At 40.0% G+C, this 13,409-nt stretch overlaps 1 protein-coding gene across 6 annotated transcripts in view; it reads right to left on the reverse strand.

The window, feature by feature from the left end:
* The window catches only part of ZNF106 (zinc finger protein 106), a 42,564-nt gene that overhangs the window by 11,170 nt on the left and 17,985 nt on the right, over positions 1–13,409 (reverse strand). For 5 of the 6 annotated variants that reach the window (XM_032990025.2, XM_032990021.2, XM_032990024.2 and 2 more), the window contains 10 exons: positions 10,691–12,772; positions 9,246–9,870; positions 8,294–8,363; positions 6,536–6,690; positions 6,381–6,441; positions 5,726–6,067; positions 2,164–2,944; positions 1,720–1,775; positions 1,240–1,385; positions 788–922 (listed from right to left, as the gene is read on the reverse strand). In XM_032990025.2, the coding sequence (XP_032845916.2) occupies positions 788–922; positions 1,240–1,385; positions 1,720–1,775; positions 2,164–2,944; positions 5,726–6,067; positions 6,381–6,441; positions 6,536–6,690; positions 8,294–8,363; positions 9,246–9,870; positions 10,691–12,772 (4,453 nt within the window). The remainder of the gene's footprint in view (positions 1–787; positions 923–1,239; positions 1,386–1,719; positions 1,776–2,163; positions 2,945–5,725; positions 6,068–6,380; positions 6,442–6,535; positions 6,691–8,293; positions 8,364–9,245; positions 9,871–10,690; positions 12,773–13,409) is intronic. The other variant, XM_032990026.2, reaches the window with a different exon arrangement.

The following is a 13,409-nucleotide window of genomic DNA, read 5'->3' on the forward strand; positions in this document are numbered from 1 at the left end:
AAAAGTCTGGTGTCACATGGCAGTTTGATCCTGATTTTAATCAGCTCATTCCCACCTCCGAGACTGGACTGTACTTTAGCAACCAGTTATAGCCCTAAAAGCTTTATTCTTGTCAGACCTTTAATGTATGCAGAAGTTTATACTACAGGCTATATGTATGTATCTATGAAAAACACCCCGTTACATGCCAGAGTTTGAGGAATCCCCATGAAGTCCCCCACAGGGAAGTGCCACAAATCATCAGCTTAAGAGTTGAAAACCTCTGGCAGTTTGCCCCCCGAAGCAGACATTTGCTTTTTAGTCCTTCAAGCCACAGGTTGTACAAGCCTTCCTATCATTTATCCTTAAAAGTCTAGCTTCAGAAGGTCTCAGTCTGCTCTTCCACCTGCCCTCAGAATAACAGATACTTCTTCCCTCTATAGCTGCTCTACAAAGAGAGCAGTGCCTTCCAGAAGTAATGAAGTTCGAAATACAGCAAGACAAATGCGATACTCCTGGACAGACAACCATCCTACACTTTGGTGTTCCCAACATTCAGGAACCTGTCATGCCATTCTGGCAAAAACTCTGCTGACAACCTGGCCAAAAGATTAGGGTAGTAAATCACTTAATGGTTTGCTAGGTTGGTTGTGTTTTTTAGTTTGGTTCTGCCACCCCACTCTAATGAGGTATGAAGTGGGGCTCATGTCCAGCTCATATGGGTTTAAAAGGCTTTTTTCATTTATATCTGCAAAGAAACACTCGCATAAAAATGCAGTACATGTTAATCAACACGGAATTTGAGTACCTTAATATTGTAACAGTTGATAGTGTGGTCGCTTGAGCCAGTGTAGAGTGCAGCATTCTTCCCATTTGTCTGAGTGACCAGGAGACAGTTCACTTTTGAAGTATGTCCTTCAAAGATGGCCACACACTTCCTGCTCTAAAAAGGAAAGCATATGGTCAGTCAACATAAAGGCCCATAATGCCTCTCAGGATCTGCACCTGACAGAGTAGGGTGGGACAGCTAACAAAAGCAGGACACATGCAGTGACCTATCTCCCCTTGCCCCTCTGATAGGGAGGAGGAGTTGGGGAAAGGGAGAAGTTTGAAGAAAAGAATAGCATTAAAAAAAAAAAAAAAAAAACAGGCACTTGAAAAAGCAGCTGCTTCCTTAACTACGTAGTAAGGCTTTACAAAAACAGAATTGCAACCCTGTGACTGCAAATAATGCAACACCATTCCCACAACCTTACTTACAACCAGATTGTAGGCACAAACAGTTTTGTCCGCTGAGCAGGTATACAACAAATTCCCAAAAATCTGAATAGCATTCACTGCAGCCAGGTGTCCCTCAAAGTTTCCTTCCGTAGGTTCTTCATCCTCACCTGGCTCCGAAGACACTTCTGTAGGACAGAGACACATTTGGTTATGAGAACACACTCAACTATTGGGTGGGCTCAGCATCTTAAAGTCAGATTTCATTGTGGGTCCCAGTTGGAGCCTGTAAGTGGCAGAGGGCAATATAAAATGCCAGAAAAACCTTTATATTCACAATGATCTTTAAAATAGCAAAAGGATTGTATTATTGTTTGTCCTACAGCTCTACAGGAACTGTGGAGGAGAAGCATTCGTGTGGGAGGGGATGGAGGGATGTGGAGGGGTCAAGGCACAAAGCATTCAATGAGTCCTGCAAGATACTATACACAAAGGATCAGAAGAAAAGCTTAAAAGATATACCTGATGAGTTCTTTGATCCTCTTAATGATGATATGGAAGTCTGCGTCTCAGCCACACTGTAAGACAGAAATGAAGAACAGTGAGATTCGACTTTGCACACTCATTTTCAGACGAAATACTGGTGAGAGTAATATTGCAAAATACAAGACTCTGCACTTAGTTGAAAACAGGCTGTGACAAATAAGCTCAAAACAAAACTTCCCACGGAGGGCAGCCTTGTTCTTGTATTAGAGAAATTAGTATGCAACAAGACGCATTCATTTGTTGGACGAAAAAAGCAAATTAAATTTTCATCTTGCCTCTTATTTCACTCCTGAATGAAATTAAAAGTTACTGATGTTGTAAGACTTTCTGAGTAGGAAAAAAAAAAAAGTAAAGAAAAGAAGAGAGGCCTCTTCTAAATATTGTACAATGATTTTACTTTTGAGAGACCTACAATCTCACCTTTTTTTCCCACCATCCCTGCAATTTGTTCCAATCTCACTGGTAGAGCTCACTTCATCATAACCAGAGCAAGACGCCTCTAGGACTGCTGGATCCACAGAGCTGCGTGAATCTGTCTTTGATGGACTGTCTGGTTTCTCAGCTCCCGACTCTGATGAACCAACGTCAACCACCTCACACTGAGGTGCTGGCACTTCCACCAGTTCCAGAGAAGCGTCACTGTCATCCTCATCTTTGTTTCTTGCTGTTTGAGCAGTAGCTCCATTCTCCTGTCTTGGAGGAGTGGATGTAGTAACCTTTTCTCCCTTAGGAACCTTTCCACCCTTGACTTTCCGGGCAGGCTTAGAGTCAATTATATCCTGTTCTGTGTCACTGTTCTCTGGCACATGGGCTGCCCTCAGAGTTTTTTTCTTCCTTAACCTTCTCCTCCTCCTGTTCCCTTTTTCTGCTGGGACTACAGCGATTGCCGTCTGTTGCTCAGATGGTTCTGCTGACAGTTTGGGGGTTTTATCCATTGGCATTTCTAGAAGGACTGAATGTTTTTGAAGAGAAGGGCTACACTGATCCAGTAAAAAGCTTTCAGTCGCTGTATCATTTGCTTCTCTCTTGCTGAAAACAGATAGTGAATGAGGAGAAGGGTTTTCAGAACGTCCAGCCTTTCCCCTATCCACAGCAGGCTTGTGAACATCTGGATTAGTGTGCTGCAAACAAGCGGCCAGCTCTGACAGGGATATGGTTGCAGAGATAACTGGATACACTGAAGTCTTCTGGTGGCTCTCTTCTGAAGAAAACAGACTAGTGTTATATTCAATTTGTACAGCAGTAAAATATCTACGTAATTTGCTTTCCCCACATATTTCTGTTTATACTTAATCATGCATGTAAAGGACGTATTCCTACATGCTGAAAGCTGTGTGGACATGCAGATCTGTTATTTCAATCAGCTATCCAGCCTTTGAAAAAACATAGCTGGAGAATAAAATGCTTATCTGTGTACCCAGAAGCAAATCAATGGGGCACATCATTCAAGCTGCTGGCTGACTATATGTTTTTAAAGTTCCGACAAACAACCTTTGGTGAATCCTGCATGGTCAGGCTAAGGTGCTCCCAGCCTTCACTGTGTGTACTCCTTTACCAGCTGTCACCGCAGTCACAGGACTGGTATTAACCAATGCATGCCTAATACATCTCAGCTGCTCAGTGACACAGTTTGAAGACCTTGTGCTTAACTCATCTGCACTAATTATTTCTACCAAGTTACTGGGACCTAACCCAGCATAGATGAGGGACACACAACCTACTCTGCAGCACTGTACCTTCTACCCTGGGAATGGCAGCACTGTAAGCCATCAGGGTAAGCTGCGTTACTTCATCTGTGGTGGACTAAGCGATAGAGCAAAACACACTCTCCCTGTCATTTTCATCTGAAGCTAATACGAACAAATTAATCCAACCTCTCAACTGAGACAGGCTAAGAGCACAGGCAGCACCTCACAGCTGTGCTTCCCACACCCTGAAATTCCCCGGCTGCATGTGCAGTAACTACAACCCAGAAGATGATGTTTCAAGTTCCCTGAATTTATTGGGTGGGATCCCTCAATGTGAATGGGAAGCTGGCAGCATCTGAAACACTTCCTGGTTCAGTCTCTTAAACCAACAAATTAAACCTACAGCAATGCTTAGACAAAGCTGTTGGACCGTTCAACACATCACAGTACTAATTTGATGCTTTGGAATTACACATCCAACTAGAGACAGATAAATATGAACATCTTTCCCCACACCCTCCTCAGATGGGAAGTTCCAAGATAAAACTAGAACTTGCTGACAGCATAGGGTATATTGTATTTAAAGTAAATCAACAGAAAACTGTTTTTCCCCCAATCCATAACTGTCATACACAGCTGCAGCCTGTTAGAAAACCCTGTAACAGAAGAAACAATTGCTTAGACAAGGTTCGAACAGTTACTGTGTTGAATTATACTGGAAAGAATGCACACAAGCACTTAAATTCTGAATACACCTCTAACATTGTGCGTCTCTAATTTCCCACAGGATGGGAGAGGGAAGGAGCTTAGTCACTTAAAAACAAAACGAACATGAAAATAACAGTAACTGGCAACTTAAACTGAAATTTCTAAAACCGTAAGTTATTAATTCTCAGCACTTGGAGTACTGTAGGTGTTAGAAAAGGAAGTAGGAAATCACCATGGTAGTGCAAGAAAACAATCACTCAGTTCTGCAAGTGGGAGAGATTGCTGCTAATTAGGGGAAGCTAAATGCAATCAGATCCTTCAAAGCAAGGCTGAGCTGACAAGCTAGATGTTCCACCCCCAGCAAGCAGACAGTCTGCCCCCAGAGAGAATTCCTCACCCCCAAATTACAGAATTTATCTCATAGTAAATGCCTATTTCCTCCCCAAATTACCAAATTCATTTGATGGCAGACGCTCATTTTACATGTAGCACAAAGTTGATCAATACCAAAACCACATTAATTTGACAAACAAACATCAAAAGAACATTTTTGCTTTTAGTATGTTGAAAATAAGTTCATAGGAAACTCACAAATATGCTCATGTGATAAAGACGTTTTCAAAGTAATTATTTAAATAATAAATACAGCTATACATTGAAGGTTCATCTTTATGAGAAAAAATTTAAAAAGCCTTTTCAGCTTCTGTCGTGCCTGCAGACAGACACCAATAAAGTCTGAAGATTCTGCAAGCAAGACTCTTCATGCCACTGCAGCTAGTGATCACTACATCTTTATTCTGAATTTTCCAACTCTAACATTAAAGGAAAATGACACTTCTCTTCAATGATGTTTAAACATCACACAATGGCATATGACAATTTTCAGATACGTTTTTACATATGTTCACATGAGCAAACAGTGCCCAATACCCTTCTTTCAGTAAACTGTTTACTGAAATCACAAGTAAGATTGCATGAATTTTGAATGAGTGTCTCCAGACTAGTGGGATTTAGAGAGACAGAGAGGGGAAGAAGATGAATCTTTATTTTTAATATCACAAATTGTACTCTTTGTGCTTATCCAGCAGTGCCCAAGAAGAACACAGAATATTCTTAATGTAGTTGGTCATAATTTTTAAAAAAGATCTTCAGGCGTGCATTTTTCCCTTGTAGGCAGATTTTCAGCTACCAGTGTCCATTAAATGATGCAGAATAGAAGACAAAAATTACAGGGGAGGTTTTAAGTTTTGGGGATTTTTTAATTAACTAAATTATTCTAAGAGGATGTAACCTTCAAATTCATGTTTGCTGTAATTTTAAATTGAAACTAGAAAACCGTAGGTGCATATGACTACAATTTATATGTACTTAATTTCAAAAACATGGAATCCATTTGGACGTGTTGCAAAGAGGGTCCCAGTTTCTAAGACTATTAAGATGACCAAGTCCTACACTAGTTAAGGGGAGATCAACCCTGCACAACAGGCTGCAGATTTGAGACCCAACTTACATTCCTTTGGGAGAAAAAAACATTTTCCTTATTTTCTTAAAGCTAGTTCTCTTAAAACAAAGAAAAGCCAACGTACCATCCTTCTGCTCCACCTCTTCTGATCGTGAAGCACATCGAGAGCTTTGGATTACAGAATTCACATTTTCTTCTGAGTCTTTTGGAGACACAGGTTCTCGTTTAACTTGTACTGAGGAGTCGGGAGGAACAGCAGGTGTGATGCCAGAAGACTGGAATGGTGACTGCATGTTTACTTGAACAGAAGCTCCCAGTGGAGGTGCAGAAGAAGACAAAGTGTCCAAAAGGGGCACGAAGGAGCCTGCAGGAATTAAGTTAGCTGCCATCTGAGATTTGCTATTTCTTCTCTCACTTAAGACACTGCCAGAAATCTGCTCTGACAGTTCAGAAGGTTCATATGTTTCTAAAGGCAAAAGAGGAGAGGAAAAAACCAAAACAGAAGTGTTCATGTTTTACAGTAAAATGTAGTGGTGCTGAAAGCTCATTTTCTGTGGACACAGACAAGGAAGAGAAGAACTTGTAAAAAAGCCACTAGATGGCACTACCAAAGATGACAGACCACACCTGAACAATGAAGGCTTCAATATTGAAAACCTACAATTTCATTGCACATTTTAAATGAGTGAATTCAAGTTAAATGCAATTTTTACAAGATGCTGAGTTCAAAGAATATGAGAATGAGCATTCCACTGTTGTAGCTTTATAGTATGTCATACCTTGTAGCCCCTGCAAGATCTGAATTCTCTGACTTCTCAGTGTACTCATTTCCATGGTTATCTGCAAAACAGTTGTGGTTTAAATCAGTCCTGCTTAAGGCAGTTTTTCAGGCTGCTAACTTGGCGTTCAGGCAGTCTCAAAAGCCCACTGTTACCTGTTGCTTTAATACAAGGAACCGCTGAACCTCAACATAGGCAGCCTGCAGGGCAGCCCTAGCCTGCAAGAGACTGCTGTCCACACTATGCAGCGACTTGCTTAACTCTTCTTCCCTCAGCGAAATAGCCAACAAGTGGTCTACCTGAGAACGTTCTGAAAAACAAAATGTAGAGTATAATTGTACTTGACAATACGTTACATGATACCTCAACAAACACTACCGCCTCAGAATGTAAAAATCCCACAAATTAAGTCAAACATCAATAGTCATCCAAGAAGCTGAAAACAAACATCCATGCACAGGAATAGCCGTATCTACATGAAAGAAGAGCAAAGCTGAGTATTCCTTTTTACAGAATCTCAACCTTGACTCTAGTAACTACTTCCATCATAGCTTTGCCAGCACTGATTTAGTTAGTTGAACAAAGTCATTCTCTTCCACTAAGATCTTTTTTGGAAGTACATGTGTACATAAAGTACAAATACACATTTTCCATTAATGTAATAAAAAGGGCAAAGGCAAATCTAAGCTAAACAAGATTTAAATTATTCAGATAACCCAGAAGCCAAGGAAGGGCAGCTCAAGAGAAAAATAACCCAACGATAAAAAGTCATTTACTATCCAAGATGATTTGGCGCCATGAGATTCATGTTTGCAATCTCTTGAGAAAGAGTCTCTGAGCACTGTACGCAGTAGAAGATCCTCCTATACTACTTTCTAAAGTCCCCTGGCACTACAGAGATTCTCCAAGCAAATTAAGTTTCAGTTTGAATACTGCTTAGTTTCATTCAGGTTATAGTTTCCTTTAGTAGATTTATTACAATAACGATGATGATGAAGCAAGGTAATGGGAAAGAGAGACTTTACTAAGTTGAATGTATTATTAGTCGCCATAATAGACACTAGTCATTGAAGACAGAGGCTGATAAAGACCCCCAACTTTTCAAGTAGTGAAATATTAGTTCCCACAAGAAGATCTATATTAATTGCTCTGCATTCCAAACAACTCTTAATACAAATAAATAATTTTAAAAAGAGAAATGGAACTTTTGAAAGCTATCTTCTGGACCCCAAAGATCCCAGATGGTGATGCAATGATTTAGTTCCCAAACAAAACATTCTGCCTAAAACACAGATGGTTCATTTTGATGTGTGGTTATCTGGATGCATTAGGCATCTTTGAGAAAAACCTGCCTAATGCCAGAATAAGAGTTTTCTTTGGTCATAAGCAGGAAGGAGTGAGGCATTTCACATTTATTTCCATTGAGGACAGGGAAGGAGGAGTCAAAAAATAAAAAGTACTGCTGGAGATGGCAAAATCAGAACACAGCCCAAGTTATGCAGAGTACAAGCTTTCTGGTGAGACTACCCAGAAGTAGAAAGGGAAATCTGCATGGCTGAATTAGAAGGGAGTGATGGGTACTTCTCCCTTCAGAACTTCCATCTGAAGAGGTAACAAACCTCCCTTCCCTGAGCAGGGGAAAGCCAAGGTCCCATCTCTGCAACCAAGAACATGAACTGCAGACAGAAAGGAGGCACAAAGTCTTCTCTTCGGAATAACTTCTGACAAGTTAAGATGGGACTCTTCTGAAAAGTATGTTTTGCAGACTTGAGAGCAGTCCACCCTATGATCTTCAGTAAGAGCCCAAGAAGCACCAAAGTAACATTAAGGAACCACCATTTTAGCCAAGTCAAAATACTACCAGGTATTTATAACCTCTATACCAGATATACATATATATGATATTCACTCACCTTTTTTACCTTTGATTTTTCTTCTCTTATTCTTTCTTTCTAGACTAGGGATTTCAGGAGAAGATCCCTCCTGTAAGTAAAATCATTTATTAGCAAAAGGTACAAGCGCAATTTTGTCGAAATCAAAAAGTCAAACATCCACTGTCTTTTCAACCACTACTTGTACCCACCCAGAAGAATATACAATTAATTCTGCACATTCTCATATCACTGGTCCTTCACTCTGCCCTCAAAAGGGGAAGTGCCATGTCTGCATCTCAGCTAGGAAGAAATATTAAATAGGCTGACAACCTTCTACTTGCTCGGATATTTATGACCACACTTGGGTCAGATTTCCTGCTCTACAGTTTTAGTTGAAGGTCTAGAGGATTAAATCAGTGAAGAATTAGAATTACCACTTTCTGCATATAACAAAACCATTTGGAAGATTTTGATAAGAAACACTTTTTTTCCCCCTTTGGGAAAGTCCAAGACAGAACAGTGAAACAAATTCAGATTTAGGGACAACATTTTAAGTATATAATTTTGTAAAAAGGGTTGTCTTTCCTTAGTTGACCATAAAACCAGTAACATCTAAGGAAAACAAATTTCTAATTTCATTTAAGTCATGAAACATCAAGATTCTTGCTACAATACCAAGCACTTCCACGGAAATATTTTAGTAGCTCTCGTTTACCAGCATAGCATGCCATACCAAATCAAAATTAAAGAGCATTTGCCATTCATACTAATTAAAAAGGATTAAGCAGAAATCCTGCACTACCAAGGCAGAAATAGAAAAGATTCTTAAAGAAAATTCAGACAAACAAGCAAATTAGTTTGAGGCTATGTACGTACAAGACAACCAGATGGAGAAAGTCTTCCTTGCAGAGATCATTCCAAGGTTGAATGACCACTGACAAGGAAAAAACATCTTTTAGTGCATCAAAAGTGGACAAAATTGTACACTTACTCCAGTTGCTCTTCGTTTCTTTCCAATTCCTTGGCTGTCATTCTGCTCAGTACCAGACGTGCAGCTACTGTCTGTAGCTGCATCTATGTTATTAGACACTGCAAGAAGTGAAGCATTATTTGAAGCTGGGCGATTTTCTTCTGAGACTTCTAGTACATTTTGTTTTTCAAGAAGAGGGGTTCTCTTCTCTGGGCTCTCCTGGTCTTGTTTTGTAAGGCCTGTGACCTCAGGGGTGGCCTGTAGGCTGTGTCTCCTTCCACTAGTCTCAGTTCTTTCAGACATAAATGGTGACAAAGGAAGAGAAGATGTCTCCCGTTTCAAGTCAACCTCAGTGTCAGCACTTGCCTCGTACCCAGATGTTATGTGATGTGAGTGGTTGGCTGCAATTATTTGCCTTTGCCCACTTTCTTTTATTTTGGCTTGTTCACTGAAGAAGCTATAAGCAGAAGGATTTCTGTCTGCAATGACACTGCTTTCAGAAAAGCTACGTTTTCTGGTTGAGCCAGGCACTGCTAAGGAAACCCCTTCCCACTGGAATCCTTCCAGAGTAGACAGATCAGATTCTTCACCGAGTTCTAGACCCTCTTGCTCATTTTGAACAAGAGGAACCATTTCTATGCCAAACCTTTAACAAGATAAAAAGAAAAATACACACACATGTAAGAAGTCAGCTAAACCTAGAAAAAAGCCTCTCCTTTCTCCAAATGTAGATCACTGCTTTAAGAGATCTGGTAATTCATTACATTGGTATTCTGTGCTTTCTGCCTCATCTGGCAATGGAATATCTTCTGTGTATCATAAAATTAGATTTAGTGGCTAAGAACCGACAGCACGGTTTCCAAATCAGAAATCATGTTATAACCATTTCAAACCAAGTTTGGAATAAGCAAATATAATATCTTCTCAAGACTCTTTAAACCTGAAGTTTTTGAATCAAGTTTCAAAGGTGATGCATTATATAACTGCTTCTTCTAAACACAAAACCAAACTCCTTATCATATTAAAAGACTAACAAGTGAATAGGAAGCATTTATTCTGCCTGCAGCAGTGCAAGCATTTCTTGCAGTCCTGAATACAGGAAGAAATAAGCAACTGTCACGGCACTGTTCAAATCCAGATTGCCTTTCTACATTCTTCCACTTACTAGAACTTGAAAAGCAAATATATTGCTAGTGTCCATATTCAGATATTAAGCAACCATTATGAACTGATCAGAATCTTTTCTGAGCTGCAGACCAGTATTACTTATCTATGGATAGACATCCACAGCAGCAAGCAATCATAAAAATTCTGAAATATTTGTATACACAAAAGACCTTGGCATAGCAAACTACATTCTGAAGTCTTAGTTTTAGGATCACAGAATTCATTTCAGATTTGGAGATAAACAACCCTCCCCCCTCAACACACACATAGAGGCATGGTTAGATCTGAAAGCTACCAACCTTGGTAAACCTTTGCCAAGTTCCTGTTTCTTCTTGGTTACCTGCTGGATGACTTGATCCCAGTTTACATTTCGCCGGGAAGCACTAAGAATCTGCCTGAGAGTGGGTTTCAGCCCTGACTCCTTCTCAGTCTCACTTCTCCGATGGCCACTCACATTCCGAATGCGCCGTGCATTATTGAGATTGGGCTCTGGAAGATGCGTCCCAACTTTGCTCTTCAGACTAATATGCCGTGTCAGGTCTCTTTGCAGAGAGGCAGGGAGGCCAAGTTTGCTTAAATCAGGAAGAAGGAGGCCTAGCGATTGGCTTCCTCCTTTTTGCAGCTCATGATCCGAAGGATTTTCAAAACTTTCCATTTCAAAGTGATCATGTGACTTGACATGCTCTTCATCCACTTCTCCATCCTGTGAGGATGTTTTCAAACCCACATGTGAATGGTCCTGACCACTTGATGGAGAAACTGTGGGTTCCATCTTAAATGTAGAATCTTTTAGATCAGAAGCAATACTTGAAGCAGCTGGCTTTTCATCATCTTCCTTCTCAGAGGTGGCAGGTTTACCTTCTGGAGTGTCATAGGGTAAACAAGAACTAACAGAAGAACCCAACTTTTCACCTCTTGCTTCTGACTTCTCACTTCCTGTTAAATCTTCATCGCTCACATCTTCTAATGAATCTAGTCTGAACTCATTTGGCAATGCTTTTCCAGCTTCTTCCATATTCTGGTCACTTGTAACCTTGCAAGAGTTTAAGGGAACATTTTGCAAGGAAGGGTTGGACTGAACATCTTTGGGGTTTTGTTCTGCTTCACTGAAGTTATTAACAGGCTCTCCAAGATTTCTACCAAGCACATCTTTATTATCTTGTAAGTCATCAGCACATGCACCAGGCAGCTTCGATGAATAAGAGGAGAAACTGTCTGCTTCCAAGTTTGCTGCATTCAAGTGATTCTGCTCTTCGCAATTAGTAGAGGATAACAGAAGCCTGACATTTTTTAAGAGACTGTTTGTGTCCTGCTTTGGGGAAGATAACTTCATATCTGTGATATTCAGAAGAGGGGATTTCAGTGATGGCATCCTATTACTTCTGCCATCATCTCTGTCAGGCTTTTCACCACCAGAACTGTCTTTTGTTACCTTGCAAGAATCAAGGTGATCCGAGGTTGCATTAGAAGGGGAAGATGACTGTTTTGAAAGGCTAACACTGACTTCACAAGTTTTTCCTTTCATTGATGAATCGTTAAGATGCATAAACACAGAATCCATTTTATCTGGAGTTTTAGAAACATTATCTTCAGCACGTGGTTGCTGCTCTGCAGCTTTCTGGGATGGGTAGGGGGTCCAGCGATACATTTTATCTCTGGAAGGACTGACACTTTTTCCACTGGCTCTTGAAGTTTTGCTTTCTGCTTGCGTCAATATAACAAAATCTAATGCCCCCTCATAAGGAAGTTTATCACTGGTAAAGTCAAGCAAGTCAGTCATATTTTTTTGATCTCTGTATGGCAGAACATCAGTGTCTTTCTCCTGTTGCTGCCATGCATATCTTTCCTTATTATATTTGCTTGGCTCTACTGAGTACGTATCTCCCGAGCTTCCAAAGTTCCAGCTATTTGCACCATGAGGACTAGATTTCCAGTTTCCTCCATAACTCTTGGAATTCCAGCTAGAAAAATGACCTGCTCCTTCTGAGTGCCAAGTAGAATTTCTCTCTCTGGGACTGTGATGCCAATTTGATGTTCCTCCTCCCCGCCCTCTTGGATGCCAAACATTTCCTGAATTCCCATAGTTATGCCGATTTGAAGAGCTTCCTGAAACATTTTGGTGCCACCCAGAGCGTCCCCTTGGGCCACCTGAATGTCTGTTTATATTAAGGTTCCTCTGAGAGTGTGAAAATTTGCCTTGTCTAGGACTAATATAATCATTCTTTTCCCACTTCCAATCCCTTTGTGATGCATTATGATGATGCCACGATGACTGATCATAAGCTTCTCTTTCCTTGTAAGCAGTTCTTTCTTCTCGCCTTCTCTGTGGTCTCCTGTCTTCACATTCTAATTCTTGGTTTGCACAGCTTGGTTCGTCTTGCCTACAAAACAATTGAGGAAAACCTAAATACTGATGCCATTCCATTGAAATCCAAGAGCACACAAGCCTCATGCATTTTATTTGCACTGGGAAGAAAATAGAAGTGTGTGTGTATATATATATTTTATAAAAAGAAACAGAGGTAACTTATTTAGCTGCTTTACTGTTCAGGTTTCTGTAGTGTTTGACTTTCAAAACTTATGTTGTACCTTTACTTGAATATGGTATTTCAAAACTGCTCTTACAGGAACAACTGATTTGGTACAGGGACAGTTCAATAGATTAATTCTTAAATAGTTCTGTTTAACTCAGAAGATAATATTCCTTTCTATTTACTAGTTACTGGACTAATAAAAAACAAACAAAAAATAAAGCTTCTTTCTGTTGTATAATCTTTGTAATTTGAATAATCTTGACAGATGAAAAATTAGTGGCAAGGTTCTAACTTGGTCCATAGTTTTTTTCTGAAGACTATTCCATTGGTGTTAAATGGCATAACCAGAGTGAACTGATACAAAAGAGAAGCATAGTTAGGCTGAGAAAAGCAGTTTTTCTACTTCGTGGAGAAAACAACTGAGATTGTGTCTGTTTATAAAGCTAAACTTAAAACACGGATGTAAAACATGCACAGAATTTGT

Source organism: Tyto alba, unplaced genomic scaffold (genome assembly GCF_018691265.1).
Source record: "Tyto alba isolate M040663 unplaced genomic scaffold, T.alba_DEE_v4.0 Super-Scaffold_18, whole genome shotgun sequence".
NCBI classification, from domain to species: domain Eukaryota; kingdom Metazoa; phylum Chordata; class Aves; order Strigiformes; family Tytonidae; genus Tyto; species Tyto alba.